The following is a 22,250-nucleotide window of genomic DNA, read 5'->3' on the forward strand; positions in this document are numbered from 1 at the left end:
AATTCCTTGTGCCCCCCATCCCAAATTAAGTTTTTAATTTTGTATGTACTTCTATACATGGACACCTAGGTGGTGCAGTCGATAGTGCCAGGATGGGACCCAGGAAGACTCATCTTCCTGAGTTCAAATCCAGCATCATTCACTTCCTAGCTGTGTGACCCTGGGCAAATCACTTAATCCTGTTTGCCTCAGTTTCCTCATCTATAAAATGAGCTGGAGAAGGAAATGGCAAACCACTCTAGTATCTTTGCCAAGAAAACCCCAAATGGGGCTCATCTGATCCTTACAACAAGCCTATAAGGCAGGGACTATTATTATCTCTCTCTCTCTCTCTCTTTTTTTTTTTTTAATTTTTAAGTGAGGCAATTGGGGTTAAGTGACTTGCCCAGGGTCACACAGCTAGTAAGTGTTAAGTGTCTGAGGCAGGATTTGAACTCAGGTACTCCTGACTCCAGGGCCGGTGCTCTATCCACTGCGCCACCTACCTGCCCCTCTCTTTTTTTTTAATAGCTGCTAGGTGGCACCAGAGGAGGATACCAATGGAGAGCTGATCCCAAACCCCAAACAAACAAATAAATAAAATAAATCCTCCCAAACCCAATCAAGTTTGTTGCCAATGCCCTAACGGGGTCTCAGCTATAGCAGTACCCAAATCCAGGGAATGGTAGTTGGAAGAACCAGACTGCCTTCCTGATGGAGTCCTTAGTTACTAAGTAACTTCTCCAGGTCTTCCCCAACTGTAACTTGGCCTTTCTTCTCCAACCAGGCCTGCAGTAAAGAAGTAGATACTTTGAAAGCTCTGGCAGTCAAGGTTCACGGCTATTCATTGACATGGGTTTAGAAATTAAGGGCCAGACAGGTTGAGAGGTATCTTTTGCTGGAAAGAGTGTTAAGAGTCCAGAGAAAAAAAAATGAGTTAAAATCTTGCCTCTGCTACTTACTGTGTGATCTTCTTCTTCTTCTTCTTCCTTTTTTTTTTTTTTTTTGGCAGGACAATGAGGGTTAAGTGACTTGCCCAGGGTCACACAACTAATAAGTGTCAAGTGTCTGAGGCCGGATTTGAACTCAGGTCCTCCTGAATCCAGTGCCAATGCTTTATCTACTGTGCCACCTAGCTGCCCCTTACTGTGTGATCTTTAACCTCTGTGGGCCTCAGTTTCCTCAACTACAAAATAAGGGTGTTAGGTTAGATGACCTCTAAAGTCCTTTTCAGGTCTGAATCCTTAACCTACATCCCATTAGGATTTTGGGTCTACATTATCTTACTCAAAGTCTTTAGGCAGCTCCCTAGCTCCTGATGCCTTAGTCCTGGAGTGAGAGGCTTTATCCTCCTTGTGGGGATGTGTGCAGTTTTTCTGAGGGTACTGGGGCATGTGGGGAAGGGGACAAGCTTTGATATAGCACCTACTATGTGCCAGGTGCTATGTTAAGAACTTTTGACAAATATTATTTTATTAGATTTCATATGTGTAAAAAGTCTCCCCTATTCAGGAAGGGCAAGAAAGCCAAATTCTGTTTTAAAATAAGAAATGACTTACTGGGGATGGATGGCTGGGAAAGAGGCTGGGGAAGAAAACAGCTAGCCCAAAGCCGGATTCCCCACTCTGGCCTCTACCACAGGCAGCCAAATTTGCATTAATTGTTTACCACAGACCTGGACAGGACCTTTTATTAATATTAATGAGTAACCGGGAACAAAGGGCTACTTTATTTTTAGCCTCCTCTAATTGAGTAGTAATTACTCATCTACAAAACAAATGAGCCCCTGCTCTCTGTTGCCATGGCGACAGGAGGAGGGCCTCCCACTGTCTAGCACCATATTCTTTTGATTCCCAAAGGGCAGTTCAGAGGAAAAGCATGGAAAGCTCATTTTGTCCTTCTCTCCAGCCTCAGCTCCCTGGGTGCCCATCCACCCCTTCTCCCCACCCTGTGCCCTCCCATTGATCAGCTCAGTACCTGACACATAGTAGGTGCTTTGTAAATGCTAGCTGCCCAATTGACAGAATGGCTGTGCAGTGCACCAACAGCCCAATACAAACTCCATTCAAGGTTCAGTTTAAGTGTCATCCTCTGTCAGGCCTTTTCTGATCCCCACAATTCCCTCCCTTCAAATACTCCACATATATATTGTATTTACTTAGCTGTGGCTTTCCCAGTAAGCTCCTTGAAGGCAGGAACTTGTTTCATAGGTCTAGAGCTGGAATGAACTAGAAGAGACGACAGTGTTTGCCTCCTTGCCATGTCAAGTGAAAATCATAGAATAATAGATTTGGAACCATCTACTCCAAGCCCATCATTTCATTTTCATTTTTAATTTTTTTTTTTATTTTAGTGAGGCAATTGGGGTTAAGTGACTTGCCCAGGGTCACACAGCTAGTAAGCGTTAAGTGTCTAAGTCCGGATTTGAACTCAGGTCCGCCTGACTCCAGGGTTGGTGCTCTATCCACTGCGCTACCTAGTTGCCCCCAACGCCATCATTTCAGACGAGGAAATGGAGACCTAGGGAGGCTAAGAGACTTGCTCAGGGTCCTTTTTTTTTTTTTTTGCCTTTGTATTCTTAATACCTTGCATAGTAGGTACATACTTATTCCTTTGTAGTCCTGGCACACAGTAGGCACACACTTATTCCTTTGTAATCCTATGAAAAGAACTCTTGCATTAGACTATGAGTGAACTAACTTGAAACATTGAATCTAAAGCAGTCGTTTGCTGCAGAAAGGGGTGGGAGTGGGGTGGCTAATACCTGATTTAAATTATTTTGGATTATTTACTATTTTGGATTATCTGAAGCTTCCATTGCCACAGATAATGGAGATTTGAAAGTGGCTTTTTTTTTTAAAGGTAGAGACTTCGTGGAATGAGGGAGTCAGGGAATGTCTAACCTACAAGCTATAAGAACTGTCCCCTGAGGCTGCTGGTGAGTCATAGAAAAGGAACAAGGAGAAGCTGGCTGGAAAGGTTTCCCTCAGTCTCTTGCAGACTGTCCCTCTCTACTCAGCTCTCCTCTGTAGTGCTCTCAGACACTGGGCATGCAGCCCAAACAGATGCAGTGGGGTAGATTTCATGTGTTCCCTTCTACCCATGAAGGTCAGTCCAACCTGATACAACCTGGGCAGCTAAATCGATCCATTAATCCAGAAGGTTGGCTGTGTCCACTCTAGGCACACCCTCAGACCAAAGAGGAAGAGAAGGTAGGAAAGATGTAGAATGGGGTAGGGGGAAAGAGACAAACATTTATTAAGCACCTACTATATGCCAGGCACTGTGCTAAGTGATTTATAAACATAACTTCACTTAATACTCATGACAACCTTGGGAAGTAGGTGCTATTACTGTCCCAATTTTACAGTTGAGGAAACTGAGGTAGACAGAGGGTCACATAGCTAGGAAATATCTGAAGCTAGAAGAAGCCAGTCTTTGCCCTTGGAGAACTTATAAGGTAGTTGAGGATTCCAGGCTACATTAATAGAGGAACAAAAGAATGACTCCCCTTCCCCCCTTTCCTTCTTCTGGATATCTGTGGTGTTTGATTCTGTTTCATTGTACTTGACATGCTTTCCCATACCACTTCGTTTTATAGCTACTTGTATTCCTATCTCCTTTACTAGACTAAGTTTCTTAAAGACAGAAACTCTGCATATTTATTTTCCAAAAATACAGGAATAAACACATCACTCTATGATTTAACAAACTTCCTATTGTCCGGAGGGTCAAATACATGTCCTTCACAACCTGGCTCCAACCTACATTTCCTGGCTTATTACTTATTACTACCCTTCACAAAGGGCAGCTAGGTAGCTCCATAGTACACAGAGTTCAAATTCAGCCCCAGATACTTACTAGCCATGTGACCCTGGGTAAGTCACTTAACCCTGTTTGCCTGTTTCCTCATCCGTAAAATGATATGGAGAAGGAAATTACAAACCACTCCAGTATCTTTGCCAAGAAAACCCCAAATGATATCATGAAGAGTTGGACACAACAGAAAAATGACTGAACTTGATAGTCCAGTCAAAATAGACCTTTATTTTGCTATTTCTCACATGACACTCTGTTTCCCAAGATGATCTTTTTGCCCTGGTTGTTTCCTGTGCCTGGAAGGCACTCTTCCTCTCAGTCCCCCTTTTAAGAATTCCTAGTTTCCTTCAAAGTTCAACTCAACTACAACCTTCTCCATGAGGCCTTACCTTATCTTCCTCCCGTGCCCCAAGTTGCCAATGCTCTTCTCCCTCAAACCGCCTTGTATCTACAGCCCATGTATTTTGTATAGACCTATATCTGCATTGTTATTTCTCCCCTCATAAAATAGGCATTTCTAGAAGGTAGGGACTGTTCACTTCTGGTTTTTTCCCCAGTGCCTAGCACAGTGCTTGGCACACAACAAGTGCTTAATTAATGCTGGCTGATTGATGATGGATTATATAGAGATATAATTCAATAAATACTGAATGATGAACTCTAGTACATGTGTGAAAATCACCTTTCAAGAAGGTGCTGGGTTTTGCCACTTACTATCTTCCACAATCACTCACCTGCTCTTTGCCTTAGTTTCCTCATGTGTAAGATGGGAAGGCTGCACTTAGATAACCTCTAAATTCCCTTCCAACTCTGTATCTATGACTAGGGGGCGGCTAAGTGGTGCAGTGGATAAAGCACCTGCATTGGATTCAGGAGGACCTGAGTTCAAATCTGGACTCAGACACTTGACACATACTAGCTGTGTGACCCTGGGCAAGTCACTTAACCCTCATTGCCCCCCCCAAAAAAAAGTGCAAAAAAAATACACTTCTTCTATATCTATGACTTATATGTTGGGACAAGGATGGGACCTATGATTTCATTACATAGAGAATTCCCAGTTGAGGAAACTCACTGCACCAGAGCAGGTTGCCACCTTCTCTTCAACTTAAGAGCCTTAGAAAGTTACTCAGATCATTAAGTGGTCCAGTCAATCAATTGTCAGGGTCACACAGCAAGTTTGGTCAGGGGTGGGACTTGAACCCATGCCTTCTTAGCTCTGAGCTTGCTTCTCTCATTCTATGGTTAGAAGGAATCTTGAGAGGGCATTAAACAAAGGAACAGGTAGACACAGGTGGGACCGGTCACCTTCTTGGCACAGGTGAGCACCTGGCATGGCTCTGGAAAGGATTAAGGATATCACCTGGCAGAAGGAGGAAGGAAGTGACACAGAGACAGTGGAGTGAGAACAAAGAAGTTACATGCAGGGACAACAAACAGATTTAATTGAGGGAGAAAGGAATTAAGTGAAATGAGATTGGTGAGATTTGGAGGTAGAAGAGCAAGGTTCATGGAGAAGGGGAAGAGAGGAGTTCCCGGTACAGAGAACATCTTTCCTATCTGTCTCCTCTTCATCATGTCCACAACTCCCACCTTTGTCCAGGCTTTTAAAACTTTGTGCTTTGCTTGGATTATCATAATAGGGCCCCTGCCTCTAGGAACTCCCTAGCCCCAGTCATGGACTGATCCTCCTATCTGGGGGACCTTTGGTTAAGTCACTGAGTCTCTGTGGGCCTCAGTTTCCTTATCTATGAGCAAGAGACCTCTCTGGGCCCCATTTCCTATCACTGGCTTTCAGGGTCTCCAATAAATAGACTATGAAGGCCTTGGAATTTTAGCAGAGGATTCCCAGGGCAGGCATTCTATTCCATCTATTCTTTTCTTTTCTTTTTGAACACTTTATATTTAATTTTAATTTTTGGAATAAAACAAGCATTTTTATAACATAGTAAAATAATAAAAAAGATGATTGCACATGAAACTGCAAATCTGTTGTGTACAACTTATTTTGCTTTTAAATATATCATAAAGGTATTCTGTGAATTTCTTTTTTTTCCTTTTTAAGAGAGTGTAGAGGAGCAGGTAGGTGGCACAGTGGATAAAACACTGGTCCTGGATTCAAGAGGACCTGAGTTCAAATCCGGCCTCAGACACTTGACATTTACTAGCGGTGTGACCCTGGAAAAGTCACTTAACCCTCACTGTCCCACAAAAAAAAAAAAGAAAGAAAGAAAAAAGAGAGAGGGTGGTGCTTGGAAATGGAAGGAGGGTGTTTTGTTTTGGTTTTTTGGGGGGACAACGAGGGTTAAGTGACTTGCCCAGGGTCACACGGCTAGTAAGTGTCAAGTGTCTGAGGCCAGATTTGAACTCAGGTCCTCCAGAATCCAGGGCTGGTGCTTTATCTACTGCACCACCTAGCTGCCTCCAAGGAAGGTGTTTTGTAAATAAAATTAAAAACCCCTCAACAGGGTCACTTGTGTTTTTCTGGTTACATCCATAACAATATACTATTCTCTAAAATCAGAGATGCTCAAGGTCTAGAAGATTATTCAATAGTAGCAGGGTTGCATAGTAGATAGAGTGCTGGACTTAGAGTCAGGAAGTCGTGAGTTCAAATCTTTTTTCAGAAACTTACTAGCTGACCCTGGGCAAATTGCTTCTCCTCCCTGTGCCTTAGTTTTCTCATCTGTAAAATGATGACAGCTTTGTTACAAGGACCAAATAAGTGCTTTGCAAACCTTAAAGCACCATATAAATGCTGGCGATTAGCAGGGGATGCCAGGCTACCCCTGGACAAGGGGGAGAGGGAATTCAGCTTCTCCCAGGGCTCCAGGAGGAGAGGTGATGACTCTCTGACACTCTCTTGGTGACTGGCCTCTCCAATCAGTCAACTTTAGTAACCACTTAGTTCAGGCTTCTGGGGAGACTCTGTTTGCCCAAGTCAAGAGAGAGCATTGGGAAGGCAAACCAGCTTGGGAAGCCATGGATGTGTTGCCCATTGAAAATAATTCCACTGATTGAAAAGACCATTAACATTCTCCTACTCCATCCATTTTGGGATTAACTTATACTTAAGCCTAGGCTTTGGGGCTGGTCACTAATTGCACTGGAGTTGATTTATCAAGTGCACAGTATTTCTATTACAAAATTATTGATTAAAGCTGATGTATTTTATCCACAATAGAGTTGATCCGAGAGCCCTGGAAAATGAATGAAGCCGAGGTCAGCGGCTGGCAGCCAAGCAGATTATTATAAATTCACTGAGGTTACTGAGATCTGTGGAGGGCTCTGGAGGAAACCTGAGCTTTTTGAGGAAGGCAGCAATCCAGATATAAAAATGGGTAATGGAGGCATCCAACCCGACACTACCTGGACAGCAGATAGAGAGTGAAGTCTGTGTAGGGAGAACCAGTCAAATAAATCTGTGGCCAACTGGAGCAACTGGTACCAACAGAGTGAGGGCTTGGTTGCTGCATGGGCTGGTTGGCAGGTACTCCTGTTTTTACGATCATGGATCGAGAGATAAAAGGGCCCTTGCAAATGAATAAATTGAGGGCCAGGGAGGAAGAGGGACTTGGCCAGGGTGACACAAATAGTAAGCATCAAAGCTAGGATTTGAACCCAGGTCCTTTTGACTCCAGGGTTGGTTCTCCTTTGGTTGTACCATGCTGCACCTAAAAACCACATATTGGTTCTTCTATAGTCTTCCTGAGTGCTTGTAGTTCCAACCTTGGCCATGGGCTACAGCACTAGAGCCCATTGAAAACACATGCTGGCAAAGCTACTGGCAGCAAGAGGGATCAAGTGAGGTTACAGGGAGTTCAAAGCAACCATGGGACTCACTGGAAAAGACCCTGGGAAAGATTGGAGGCAAAAGGAAAAGGGAGCGGCAGAAGATGAGATGGAATAGACAGTGTCACGGAAGCAACATGAACTTGGACAGACTCCAAGAAACAGCAGAGGATGGAAGGGCCTGGCATGCTATGGTTCATGGGATCACAAAGAATGGGACACGCCTGAGCAACAATAAAATGTTCACTCTTAGAAACAGACTTCTTTGAAGAGTGGGGTTCCATAGTACGTGATACAATAATAACATTCCCTTACTATGTGCCAGGCACTGTGCTAAGCACTTTACAATTATTATCTTACTTGGTTCTCACGACAACCTTGGAAAGTATTATTATTATTATCCCCATTTTGCAGATGAGGAAACTGAGGCAAACAGAGACAAAGTGACTTGCCCACAGTCACACAGCTAGTAAGCCTCTGGAGTCACAGGTAAATTTCTATCTTCCTGACTCCTGGTCCAGCTCTCTAGCCACTGTGCCACCAACTGCCTGCTAAAGTAGAAATAGCATGGCATGTGGAGTCAGAAAAGAGCTTTAGTCCTGTCCCTGCTACATATGATTTGTATGGCCTTGGACAAATCACTTTAACTTTCTAGACCTCGGTTTCTTTAACTGTCAACTGATAAGGGGCAAGGTTGGGCAGCTGGTGAGGTGGAACAGTGTGTTGAACATTGACTTAGAATCAAGAAGTTTAAATCCTACTTCAGTTGATTATTAGCTGTGTGACCCTAATAAAGTCACCCCATTTCTCTGGGCCTCAGTTGCCTCATCTGTAAATTGAGAGAGTCAGATTCAATGACCTCTAAAGTCTCCTCTGGTTCTAAATCTGTGTTCCTGTGTCTATTATAACCTCTAAGATACCTTCCACTTCTAATCTCTCCAGGATCAAGTATTTAGTGAGGCTACACTGCCTGCCAGACTTTATTTGCTGAAGGGCAGCCCAATATCATTTGGACTAAAAATGCAACAGGCCTCTGGAAATCATGTTTCCTGAGAAACTGGAGGCTTTGGGGAAAGAGATGACTTGAGAAACTACATCTTGAGGCCTGGGACTGCAGCTGATGTAGGCAATCCCAGAGTACAATACATAGCTTGACTAATAGCTCACATTTCTATCACACTTTACTGTTTGCAAAGTGTTTTTAGCTGAAGGATGTTCCTTTCTATGTCCTAGTCTGAGAAACCAGGATTGGAAGGACTTCAGGAATAATTTCCATCAGTCCCTTCATTGTGTAGGTGAAACTCGAGATTTGGTGAGTTCATGGCAAGACCAATGGGAGTACTAGGTCCCTGCATCCCATTGCCTCCTTGGATCCCTGCCTTGCCCCGCCCATCCTCCCCTTTCCCTGCCTAAGAATCTGAGGTTGTCAACCTGGAATCAGTTGTTTTGCTTTGTTGCAAAGGTGGGAAGATTTGGGTGGTCCCATCTGCTCCACTCAGAAAAGTACCTTCTCAGTTGTTTATCTCATCACTTTGAGTTGCTAATTTCATTTGTTCATTTCTACATCCTGGTTTTAGTCAAAGATTGTTGTTCTGGTTTCTTCCATTAGTGATTCTATGTCAGGCATCTAAGAGAGAGGGGTGGCAAAACAAGTCTTCCAGCATCACCCAGACCTGGGGCTGGGGTCAGTTAGGACTGCCTTCCTATTGGAGGTAATAGTTTAGCCTGCCTTCCCCTCTTTCCTTATCCTAGTAACCATTTTGGGCTTCAGAGATGAGAATTCACATAGTGATATCCCTGGATCTCCTCTGAGGAGCTCTGGCTGCTAGATCCATACAGTGAGAGGTCTTTCCAGTCCCCTACACGCTGGCCCCCTGCTCTGGAAGACCCTCTTCTATCTTGTGGCAGAGTTTGTCTGCCTTGGATTCAGTCTCATAAACTCTTGCTGCCCCCAAAGTAATCCTATACTTCTCACAACTGTATCAGTTTGCAATGATTGTACATTGGGGGCTTTTTCTAGGGACCCTATTTCTCCACTCCCATTAACCTGAAGACTCCTTGAGAGCAACATCTTTTACCTATTTCTTTGTCTTTCTTTTTATTATTTTTATCCTCAACATTTAGCACTATTAATTAGGCACTTAATACATATTTATCATATTGTATTTTAGCTATAAAAACTGCCGCTTTGGGTGAGAGCCATCAATCATTCAGCAATGGTATTCATTCTCTCTCTCTCTCTCTCAAAGGACTAACAAAAGGGTTGGAGTGAGGAAGATCTGAGTTCAAATCCTGACTCAGACATTTAGTGGTGGTGTATCCCTGGGCAAGTCATCTACCTCTCTGGGCCTTGTATGTAAAATAGATGGTGTTTGTGTGTGTGTTGGGGTGGGGGGTGGGGGGTGGGGGGGTTTGGACTCACTGGCCTCTAAGTTTCCCCTCCAGCTCTAAGTCTGTGATTCATCTCTTTGATCTCATTATTTGCCCTTGTGTTGGCTACATCCAGTTCCATTCTTGTTGAGGTAGGGTGACGAGATTAATAATCAGTTTTCTTTCAGTGGCCATATCCTGGTTTTAGTTAAGGATTGTTGTTCTTGCTTCATCCATTAGTCGTGTCTGACTCTTCGTGATCCCATCTGGGTGTTGTTGTTTTTTGGCAAAGATACTGGAATGGTTTGCCATTTCCTACTCCAATTCATTTTACAAATGGGAAACTGAGGCAAAGAGGATCCAGTGACTTGCTCAGGGTCACATAGCTAAGGAAGTGTCTGAGGCCAGATTTGAACTCCGGAAGATGAGTCTTCCTGACTCCAGGCCTAGCGCTATGTGCAAAGTGGTACCACCTAGTGCCCCTATGCTTGCATAATATTTTCTGGTTTGATTCTGAAACCTGTGTTGATGCCCAGAATTAGGTTGGCTGAAGAAATAGGTTGTGCTTTTAGGTGACTCAAGTTCACAATGACTTCCAGGTTGTTTTCCAGGATGGCCAAACTGTTTGCTTAAAGTCCACTACCCTTTAAGTCTCACTTTGCCTTATTTTCCTCAGTTCAATGTATTATGTTATAGTTCCCCACAATGAAACTCATTGGCCACATTTTGGCTCACTTATACAGCATCATGAGCTCTTCCTGTAACTTATCCCTAGGAGCTTAGCCTTGTGCCACCTGCAAGCCTAAAAATGTCATGTCCTCCTTGCTTAGAAATGGGGTGGGGCAAATGAGGGTTAAGTGACTTTCCCAGGGTCACACAGCTAGTAAGTGTTAAGTGTCTGAGACCAGATTTGAACTCAGGTCCTTCTGACTCCAGGGCCTGTGCTTTATTTGCTGTGCCACCTACCTGCCCCACTTAGAAAAAAATCTTAAAGGAATCCAAGCTCAGCACAGATTCCTGAGGGCTCTCAGTCTTTAACATTCTCCATGCCCCTTTATCCTGATTCTTTCCCCTTCCTGTCTTAAAACCACTTCCTTATCCACAAAATTTAGTCCTGTGGTGCCTCCACTTCTTAAATACCACCCCTGTCTAGCTGGCGCTCACCATCTCACGCATGTTCCACTGGGTCAATATGGCATCTGAATTCCCTCTAATGACCTATCATGGATGGTAGAATCACAGGTCTAAAACTGAAAGGAGACTCTGAGGCCATCTCCTCATTTTACAGAAACTGAGGCCAAAGGAAGTTAGGTGACTTGCCCAAGATGACTTATTAGGAGTCAGAAGCAGGCTCTTTTTCTACATGTTTATTTAACCTTTTTTTTTTTTTTTGGTGGGGCAATTGGGGTTAAGTGACTTACCTAGGGTCACATATCTAAACCTTTTTCAAAGGTAATTAGATTTTCAAGCCTAGACTATCAGTTAGTCAAGGTGAGAGAATGACCCATAGCATAAATTCCCTTTAAGCTAATGACTCTGGCTTACCCTGGATCTCTTACTACGATAGTGTCTAGTGGTTTGTGGCATCTGTCATCCTGGACTCGGACTATCACAAGGTCAGTGTTTAAGAAGCTAACTGTGAGCCAGAAGGTGCTGGGCTTCAGTAAGAAAAGGGATTCTTACAGCCCAGGCAACCTGCTGCTTTACTGACTTTTAGAGATGGTCTTCGTTTACTTGGGCATTGGCTACATTAAACAGAGGGCTCAACTTCTTAGAAGATACAAGCTAGAATCTCTTCATCAGCTGTGTGAGCTTCTCCCAACCCGGGTGCCATGGATACCCTAAGACAAGCACATAAATGACAAATTAGCTCAGTTAATCAAAAGCCACGCTGATGGGATCACGTTTGACCCTCAGGTAAGTTAATTGGCTTGAATGGGTTTCAGCCTATATCCTTCACCTTGACCAGAGGTCTAACCAAGGTGGGTAGTCAATCATGAGGAGAGTTGGGTGAGAGTATGGATAGCTCCCTGTGACACAGCTCCAATACCAAACACCTCGATGAATGACCACAACTCAAGCACTGCCCCCTAGGCCAAGGAATTAGGTGTGCAGGACAGCCCCTAACCCATTCAGCCTATACCTATTCTCCCTAAGCTCTAGAATGCCAATAGCAGGGGCAGTTAGGTGGCACAGTGGATAGAGCACCAGCCCTGGATTCAGGAGGATCTGAGTTCAAATCCAACCTCAGACACTTAACACTTACTAGCTGTGTGACCCTGGGCAAATCACTTAACCCCAATTGCCTCACCAAAAACCAAAAAAATATATATATAGAATGCCAATAGCAGATAGGTATGGATTTCAGGGCTCTCCTCAAGGCAGGGCACATAGTTGATTATGAGAAGAAGCCTAAGACCTACATCCTCTAGGAAACCTTTAATTATGGCACGAGGAACTTTCCTCAGCTTGCCCTTATTGATAGCAACATCTTAACTCTTTTATTTCCTCTAGCTATGTTCACAGGAGTAGAGGCAGACATCTCCAGGGGGCCTGATACATAAACACTGTGCACATCAGAGATTCAAAACCCTTTCCTGCTGGAGGATACTTGGAAGGTGGGTGGTTCCTTACACTCAGTTGCTGAAACATCAATGGGGGCTCACCTTGCTTTATTACCACAGGGCACAGACTGCTGAAAAGGAAGAAGGAAGGAGGAGGGGGGCTTCAAGAAACCATATCCACAGATCAGTTTTTTTTTTTTAAAGAAAAGAAAATCCATTTGGTTAATTAATAATACAAAGAAGAAAAAGAATGTAGAGTAAAGTTTAAGATTCATTTCCAAATCTACTTCTGTTCCCCCCAACTTTTTTGGGGGGGAACCAGAAGGGTTTTAACAGAGGTCATGATGGGAAGGCCTAGAGAGCTGAGGGTGGTGGCCCAGTTTTAAACTGGGGAGCAGGGAGTGTGAAGGGAGGTGGTGGTGGCTGATGGAGAGAACATGGATCCAAGCCTTGGCGACATTGAAAACATGGAGAACCTTTCTCTTTCTGTCGACCCATGGCTATGCTTTAGATGGCTGTACTAGGCCGAGCTGACGGAGACCTGTAATATCAACTCAACAATGCATGTTCTATAACTACGGCTACAGCTACCGGTACATGGACTACAGTGCATGCATTTGGTTCAATCCCACAGATACATAACAATCAATCTAAGAACAGGCAGGGGAGGTGTGAAATGTTGTACCGGACGACAGGTGTTTGGGAGTTTTAAGTAATAATTTAAAAATAAAAATAAAAATAAAGTGTACAAAAAAGACATTTCTCCAGAGTTGGATATGAGTTTGTTTCTTGAACTGTTTCATCTGAACAAGCAAAAACATGCAAACCAGCTGCTACTAACAGGAAGCTGGACACTGAGAGAGGATTAATAGGTGAGGACAAACCTTCCCGCTGAGCGTGCTCAGAAGAGTGTTTGAGAGGAGGTGTGCAGATCCTAGTGTAACAGAGGCCGGGAAAGGGTGCCTCAGAGACACTCTCTCACAGCAGCCCCAACCAAGCAAGAGAAAAGACAACAAGACATAACTGCTCACACTCACCACCACTGTCAGTAACTCATGTTACGAGATTGGGTTATGGCTGGCAAGTATAAAGTACAGTAAGGTGTCCTGCTCTGGGACTGAGGGGGAAGGGGTGGGTGCTGCAGGGCTATGGGGGCATGGGGGGCATGGGGTTGGGAAGTTTGAAGGTCGGCATATCAGCCTACCCATGATGTCAGCTTTGGGGGGTAGGGAGCAGTGCTGGATTGGGGAATTTTTCCCAAAAACAGCGCTTCCCTCTCCCTTGAAGTCCTATGAGTAGATGGTCTCTTTGTGGGTGGGTAAAGGGGAACCAAATTGGATTGGGGGATGGGGTGGGGTCAGGGTTGGTACTGTTGAGACTGAATGAATAAGCTGAAAATAAATAAATAAATTCTACGCTGATCACAAGAAAAGATGACGTCGTTCCGAACGGCCGGTGAAGTCAAAACAAAGGTGATACTGAGAGTGAAGTTGTCTAGGAGTTAGAAGGGGAGGCTGGTGGGGACCACAGCTCTGCCTCGCTCGGGTCCTCAGCTGGTTCATAAACATCTCCTAGAGAGATCAGCTGGGGCCTGGACCCTCTAGATCCCCCACCCCAGGACTAGAGCCTTGGATGATGCAAGTCACTTGCTGGGCAGCCAATCCAAGTCAGAGGGCAGCTCCTCTCCACCTTGCCTACCCCTGTGGGAAGATCCCATCCGTATTTTTGGAAGAAAAATGCCACCAACAGGAGGCTGGGGGAGATGGAAGAGGGAAAGAAATCAAGGAAGAAAAAAGAGGGGTCCAAAATAGTGACTGGTCATTTAGTTCCCTGAGGGCAGGGACCATGTCTTCTTCTTCTTCTTCTTCTTCTTCTTTTTTTTTTTGGTAGCCAGGACAGCATTAAGCACCTAGGAGGTGCATACTAGATATCTGCTGAATTGAACTGAAGTTTGAAAATAGGGCATCCACTGCTGACATGCACCTCCCTGGGACAGGGGACTTGTGGATGGATTGTCTATTTAGGTTTGGAGAGAGCTGGGAGATCAGAAGGAATGGGAGGACAGGGGACTGTCCTCCCTAGAGTATGGGAGCAGGGGGCAGGAGGAAGGGGACCATGCAACAGACCCTCATCTACAGGAAAGAAAGGCAAAGATCTCCATCCCCTGACCACGTTTCCTGACCTCACAATGACAATGAATTTGACTTTGACCAGGTCTGGTTACCCCAAAGCAGGCACATTTTGGCAAGCACGGGGGTGGAGAGGCTTACACTATAACTGGGTGGGGAATCCCTCAAGCCAAAGCATCCAGGTGATATTTTGGACACAGAGCCAAAACAAACACCAGCAGGGGGCATTGTGGAGGGGCTACCTCAGAACCTAGGGCTGCCATCCCCAAATCCTTAGGGGAGTCTGAGGTCAATACTCCTGAATACAACTCACTAACAGTGCAGAAATGAGAATGACTGACCCAAGATGACCCTGTTGGAGACCTCTCTAGATGAAAATGGCTGCAAAGAAAACACCACTGTTTGGGAGGAAGAAGGGGAAAAAAAATGAAATATGTTTCACAGAAAATGGGTCTGTCCTTTGGGGTCAGGGGCCAGATAGGGTGACTCCCTTTGGGAGTGGGGTGGGGCTGGGGATCAAGGTTGGGGTGAAGGCAATGGGAATTCATCATTCTCCAACTTGCAAAGAACTCCGTGCTGCCCTTTAAACTTGCCACAAAGTCAAAGGGGTGGGGGTGGGGAGGAAGGGAAGAGGTTTATTGGGGGTTAAGGTTTAGCTTCATATTGCAAGTTAAAAAACAAAACAAATAAGGAAAAAACTGAATGGAACAGAATAAACAAACAACTAACAACACTCAAAATCTTGAAGGGTTTTTTTTTTTTTTTCAGGCACAGGTTTGACCAAAGCTCACTTGTCAAGGTACCAAAAAAAAAAAGCAGTTGGGGTTAAAACAGAAACAAAAACAAAAATTAAAAAATATATATAACACAGAATCAAGGCAACAATCATCTCCCCGGAGCCTCTGGATGCTTCGGGGCAACTAGCCAGAGCTGAGGGTGAGCCCCCAAAGGATCCCCCAGGCCAAAGCTGAAGAAGGCTCCTCCCCACCCCCCTCAACCCCCCAGTCCATTACCGGGGTGGCTGATCTGAGACCCAACATCCAGCTTCAGAGTGGCTTCTTGCCTGGGTTACTTATATTGGGGCTTAAGGAAAACCACCCCTTCTGCCCCATTCCCAGCTCTCTGGCAAATTGCCCCTCAGCAACCCCTACATTCCACAGGCCATAAAAAGAAAACCGGGGATCGATGATGTGGGGGGTGTGGGGGGGAAGGGTCCTTTGTAGCTCCACAGGAAGTGCTAGTTTGCATGGAACGGAGTTGAAAAAAATGTCTTTTATTGATATCTTACATCAGGCCCCACTGTGCCATCTTCTCATCGTGGAGGGGTTCAGGGTTTAGGGCATTTATTTTCCTTTGGAGTTTTTCTTCACTTCTCCCTACTCCATCCCTTAAGATTCATCTTTTATCAGAGCAAGCTCCCAGCCAGATGCACTAGGGCTCCTGGCCACAGGGCAGCAGGAGACACTGCCAACTCCTGCCCCCACATTAGTTGGAGGTGGGTAGAGGCTGTCTCCCTGGCCAGGGCTGGGGAGAACTAGGGGAGTAAGAATATGAGAGGAGAGAGAGAGAGAGAGAGAGAGAGAGAGAGAGAGAGAGAGAGAGAGAGAGAAACACCATGTCCACTGAAGTGGTTTTGAGAAGGGGGGGCCCAGGCCCTCTGGGCACCAGTGAGGAGACTAAAATGTAGCCTCTCTCTGGATGTCCAGAGGGGAGCTGAGCCCCATGCTTAGGACAAGATAGGAAATTTCAGGGAGCCGAGAGGGAACCTCTCCAGTTGGCATCCCAGGCTCCCTCCAGCCCCAGCCAGTCAGACTGAACTTTACTAGTAAAATGTTTGCACTTAACTTGAGCTGGCCCTGAACCTCCTAGGATGGCTTTGGGAAGTTTAGGAAACTAATGATTGCTCGGGGTATCTTTCTTTCTTTCTTTTTTTTTTTGCAGGGCAATGAGGGTTAAGTGACTTGCCCAAGGTCACACAGCTAGTAAGTGTCAAGTGTCTGAGGCCAGATTTGAACTCAGGTCCTCCTGAATCCAGGGCCGGTGCTTTATCCACTGTGCCACCTAGCTGCCCGGGGTATATTTCCTTAAGGCCATACATAGCTCGCTGTGCTAAGAGGGAAAGGAGGGGAAATGGAGAAGCCCAGGTATTAGAGGGATTGAGGAAGTTGCAAACCATGAGAGATGTTTGGCCTGGCCTCGGCTTCAGGTCAGTGGGCATGGGAAGAGGGGGCTGGTGAGCTTGAGGGAGAAACAGCTTCATTCCAGCCAAGGATACCACCTGAACCTCCGGCTGTATCTGCAACACCTCTTGGTGGCCTAAGGGCCAAGATCTCTGCTTTGGATATCAGGAATGGATAAAGAGGTCTGAATTATACTGGGTTTGGGTTGGGGGAGAGACCTTTGTTTTTTGGATTTCCTCTCTCACACCTCAGTCACAGAACCTCTCCTGAGATCAGAGAAGTGGTACTAGGCTGAGTCTTGTTAACCTGAAACAAAGTCAGGGGGCAAATGACAACACTTATCAAGGAGAGACCTGAGCTCAAAAACAATTTCATTCCTTTTTTTTTCCCCCCTTAAAGATAAGTGAAAGAGAGAGGAAAAAAAAATGACTCTCTGGTTTGCAGTTTTGGTTCCATATGTCCCGAGAGATTTCCCCAGACCTAGTGACCCCTGTTCTGTAGCCTTAGCTCTTCTCTTCCCTAACCCTCCCTGGGCTCCCTGGCCAAAAGTGTGACCCAGTGGTCAGAGGAGTGCTGGACAGATGCAGCCACACAGAATACCAACAGAGCTTTTACCTTCCCCTGCACACTGGGGGTATGCCGTGTAGCCGCCTCTTCCATACACCTCCCTACCTGATCCTCTTGCTGCTGCCACTGCTGCTGCCGCAACTGGTCCATACGCTGCTGCTGGAAAACCTGGGCACAATGAAAAAGGGGAGACAGTAAGTATTCAGGGAAGGACAGTTTTTGCTTGTCCCACCCCATCCCCCCCAAAAAAAAGATATTGTAGAAGAGGAGGAGAACATGAGTTAGGACTGAACACACAAGAACTTTTTAAGAAATGAACTTGTTAGAGGAACATATTAGTGATTTCCAACCTTTTAGGAAGTGTGACACCCTCTGATTTGTCTAATTTTGCAAAACCCCCCCCCGCCCCCACCATGAACATGGTATAGTGAGAATGATCTGTTTTAAAAATTAAAAATTTAAAAATTTAAAAAAATTTTTTTTTGTGGAGGGGGAAGGGAAGGGGAAAAGGGAGGGACTGGACCTGTGATTTCATTAGTATAGGGAATTCCTGTTGATGAACTTCCCTCAACTTAGAATCATAGAGAGCTGCCTAGGGAATTGAGAGGTGAAATGACTTGCCCAGGGTAACACAGCCAGTAGTTATTAGAGGTGGGAATTGAACCCAAGTCTTTCTGACTCCTAGGTTGCCTTTCTGTGCCATCCTAAAGTAAATTAGAATTTTATTTAAAAAATTTGAATCTATATTCATTAATGACATCAGTCTATAGTTCTTCTTCTCTGCTTTATCCTTTCCTGGTTTAGGTACTAAGACTATATTTGTCTGGTAAAAGAAGTCTGGTAGAATATTTTATTTCTCAATTTTTGAGAATAATTTGTCTAGTATTGATATTATTCTGTAAAAATTTAATAGAATCCTTCTGTGAATCTACTGGGATCAGGAGTTCCCTCCTCCCCCAACTTTGGTAGTTTCTTTACTATTAGTTTTATTTCCTTTTCTGATTTGGATTATTTAAGATTTCTATTTCATTTTCTCTTAGTTTGTATATTTTAGATTTCTGAAGATAATCTATTTCTTTTGTATTTTCAGTTTTGTTAGCATAACTATGCACAGTAGATTCTGTGCAATTCTTTTTATTGCTTCTGGTTTTGTTGTGATTTTACTTTTATTTGTTGGCTAGTTTGTTGATTTCATTTTCTTCCTTTTCTTTTTTAATCAGATTCGTTAAAGGGTTATCAATTTTGTTAGTCTTGAATTAGGATGAACTTTATTCACCCATTTATCTATCTATCTGAGATAAGTGGTATGCTCAATAGAGGAATTAGGAAGATCTGGGTTCAAGACCCTCATCTAAAACATACTGATACATGACCCTGGGCAAGTCACTTAAACTTTCAGTGCTCTAGGTGGCTGTCTACTAGAAAAGACAGAGAAGGTGTCAGTTTTCATTGGTGAAGGGAATTTCCTCACTTGAGAATGCCCTATCCTAGTGAAACCATAGGTCTAATCCCTATCCCTAATTTGAGTGCTAGGAAGAATTTCACAACTTTGATGGAGATAACTGATAGCAACTTGAGGTGTTTCCAGAGCAAGGTTGGGAATGGCTAACATGGACCCTGAGTCCAAAAAGGGCAGAGGCTGGGTCTCTTTGTACCATGGTCAATCATTGTGCTGTGTACCATTGGGTTCTCCAAGAACCAATGGTAAAGGAGCTGGTGAAAATGAGCTATTCTGTGTTATAACGGGCTGCTGACTTTGTTGCCCGTGAATGAGTGTGGAGGGAGGGCCTTCTTCCAGTCAAAAGACATCCCAAAGACAATATCACTGCAGCCCTATCCAATTGGATTGTAAAATATTCAACAGGGAATACCAGCCCAAGAGGGCTGGGGAAACCAACTAGAGTTTTGATGAGGCTCAAGCCTTGTGGTTAAATGAGTTTGCTTATAGGCTTTCACCATCATGAGGCAAAGTGTCTCAATTTAGCACCTCCAGTTTGGGCACTTCAGCCCAGAGGAGATGAGGCCATGAATAACAAAGGGAGACTTGGAAAGAACCACTGAATCCTTCATGATCAAGCCATAGGTTTCTAAAAGGAGACAACCAATGAGGGTATCTCATGGTACCTGTGCTCCTTGGAAAGCACAAGGCTATTCTAGATGAGAGCAAGGAGCGGGGCTCCCAGATTCCGTTATTTGGCTGAAGCAAAGGGGTAAAGGAAGAGGCCCAGAAAGACCTTGCCTCTACCCTCCTGGTCATCCCACTGCCTCCCCCGCCGTCCCACCCCCAAACCCCCACCCCCACCCCAAGCTGCCACCAACATTAACTTGAGCATACAAGCACACATGTCCCTCTTTTGCACAGACAGACAGACAGACAGACAGACGCTTGGAGACCTGTCCCCAGCTGCCTTTCCAATAGGTGGTGTTATTTTGGATGGCATTTAAACGGACAATAAAAGGTTTCCTGGGCAGGCCCAAAGGCATCAATCAGTCTGACCTTAGCTGGGTCTTTGAAGGAGGGACTTCTTTGGGACAAGGGCAAGACAAGAGGGATAGGAGAGAATTTATCAAGCCAGTGAGGGGAGAGAGCCGGGAGGGAGGAGAGAAAGGGACAGATCCAAACACATGGCAAACTAAAAGCCTGCTAAAGTCGAAAACTACTGTCTTAGCTACATGAAACTAGAAGGGAGGAAGGAAATTCCACATTGAACAGGCTAGGCTAGGAGGGCACTCTAAGCTACTTAAATGTTAATGAAAATAGACATACTTGCATTTAAATATGGTAATAGGGCTGTTGGGGGAAAAAAAAATCCAGGTGAATTAGTGTCAATGGGTACCCCTCGACTCTCTTATCTTGTCCTGTCTATAATAATAAGGACAATAAGAATCTTGGACATTTATATGGCAAATTCACAGTTTACAAAGTGGTTTATATACTCTTGTTTGAGATTCATGACAACTCTGTGAAGTGAGCTACTGTAGGTATTATTATGCCCATTTGACAGATGATGAAACTAAGGGTCAGAGATAGTTAAAGAGACTACAAAGTCTACAGTTACCCAGAGTCAAGAGATGTAATTCAAATCCGGGTCTTCCTGACTACAAACATCCCCTCTAACAGACTACCTCCATATGCAGAAGAAAGTTAGATGAAAAGGGTGAATTAAATATGTTAGACAGCGAACCAGAAGATAGAGGTTATGGAAGAGGTTACTCCAGCAAGACTCCTTTTCATCCCCATCTCCATCCCAACCCCAAGTTCTTCAAGTCAGGAACAGACTCCCAATAGTCCATCTCTCTTCCATAGGGGTAAGGGAGCACTGGTTCCCCCCTTCACTGTCTCATTGTTGACTTCCAACAAAATGTGGGATGATTTCTCAGGGAAAGGAGGCAGGAAATCGGGTTTAGCAGTTGGAGTGGAGGCCAACAGAAAGATGCTTGAACAAAGGATCTATTTTCTGGCATTGAGTGCAATTGGACAAAAGTCAGAGAAGAGGGGGTGGGGGGAACCCCCAAATTCCAGCTAACATGAGGAAAGAAATCCATTATCCTTCATTTCAGATAAAAGTACTTGCCCATAACCAAGTTCTGAACAATTGCTAGGGATTGGAATTTAATTTGATCTATCAGAGCAGAGCATAGATAACCCCAGCCAGTATAAAAGGCTAGAGAGGAGGAGATAGCAAAGGTGAGAAAGAGAAGCCCCAGGGGGAAAGCAAGCAATCAGATTCAGACCTAAAGAATACCTCTCCAACTCTCCAGCTAAGAGACTGGAGGTCTCCACAGAGTACAGACACAGGTGGAAAGTGATGTCTGGGGGAGGAAGGGTAAAAGTCATTGTGTTGGGGCAGCTAGGTGGTGCAGTGGATAAAGCACCAGCCCTGGATTCAGAACTCCCTGAGTTCAAATCCGGCCTCAGACACTTGACACTTAACTAGCTGTGTGACCCTGGGCAAGTCACTTAACCCTCATTGCCCTGCAAAAAAAAGTCAATGTGTTTTCACCTGAACAAGACAAACAGGTGCCTCAGTTACCCAAATAAGCCAATAACAACAAGGGTTTCTTTCTCTTTATACCTATCTTGCCTGAGGGGGAAGGCACAGGAGGAAGACCAAGGACAGCTCTTGCTGTGGATTAACCCCACATGCTGAACTAGAGAGGAAAAAGTTGTGGGCTACAAGATGGTCCAAGCTTCAGAGGTGTGGGAGGAAGGGAGCCTGGCCCACCCTAGTTTAGCAAACTCCTTCTTATGTGGCTCAGGGCTACAGTAGCTTGTGGCTACATATGGGCCATCATGATCCCAGTGTCATTCAGTTTCCAGGATGGCCTTGAGAGAGTTGAGGAGGGGAGAAAAGCCACACCTTTACCACTCATGTAGATGTAAGCCCCTATGTTCAGAATGCCCATTATGCTCATGTCTCAGGACAAATTCTCCCTGTGTTTGTGAAATGGGTTGAAGAAAAAAAAGATGGAAGCTGAGGTTTAGGGCTTAGCACAGTGCCAGGCATACAGTAAGTGCTTAATAAATGTTTACAGATTAAGGGAGGAGTATCTTCTTCTTCTTTTTTGGAAGGGGGGGGGCGTGGGGCAATGAGGTTTAAGTGACTTGCCCAGGGACACACAGCTAGTTAAGTGTCAAGTGTCTGAGGCTGGATTTGAACTCAGGACCTCCTGAGTCCAGAGCCAGTGAGACACCTAGCTGCCCCAGTATCTTCTGGACATGCAAATAGCATGTCCAGCAGCCAACACAGAGAAGGCACATAAAAATGACTTGTTGATTGACTGATTCATTTATTGATTTGAACTCTGATCCTGGCTTAAATAAACCTGTGTCACTCACTCATTCACCT

The 22,250-nt window shown here is 44.7% G+C and overlaps 1 protein-coding gene across 19 annotated transcripts in view; it reads right to left on the reverse strand.

Annotated features, from left to right (window-relative positions):
• Positions 1-22,250, reverse strand: part of MSI2 (musashi RNA binding protein 2) — a 561,091-nt gene that overhangs the window by 32,132 nt on the left and 506,709 nt on the right. For 5 of the 19 annotated variants that reach the window (XM_044000333.1, XM_044000341.1, XM_044000331.1 and 2 more), the window contains exons 11-12: positions 20,168-20,191; positions 17,449-17,568 (exon numbers count right to left, since the gene is read on the reverse strand). In XM_044000333.1, coding sequence (XP_043856268.1) covers positions 17,449-17,568; positions 20,168-20,191 — 144 coding nt within the window. Of the gene's footprint in view, positions 1-13,029; positions 13,066-13,408; positions 13,459-17,448; positions 17,569-20,167; positions 20,192-22,250 lie in introns of those variants that run through there. The other 14 variants (XM_044000344.1, XM_044000339.1, XM_044000335.1 and 11 more) reach the window with 7 other exon arrangements.

Source organism: Dromiciops gliroides, chromosome 4 (assembly GCF_019393635.1).
Source record: "Dromiciops gliroides isolate mDroGli1 chromosome 4, mDroGli1.pri, whole genome shotgun sequence".
Classification (NCBI taxonomy): Eukaryota; Metazoa; Chordata; class Mammalia; order Microbiotheria; family Microbiotheriidae; genus Dromiciops; species Dromiciops gliroides.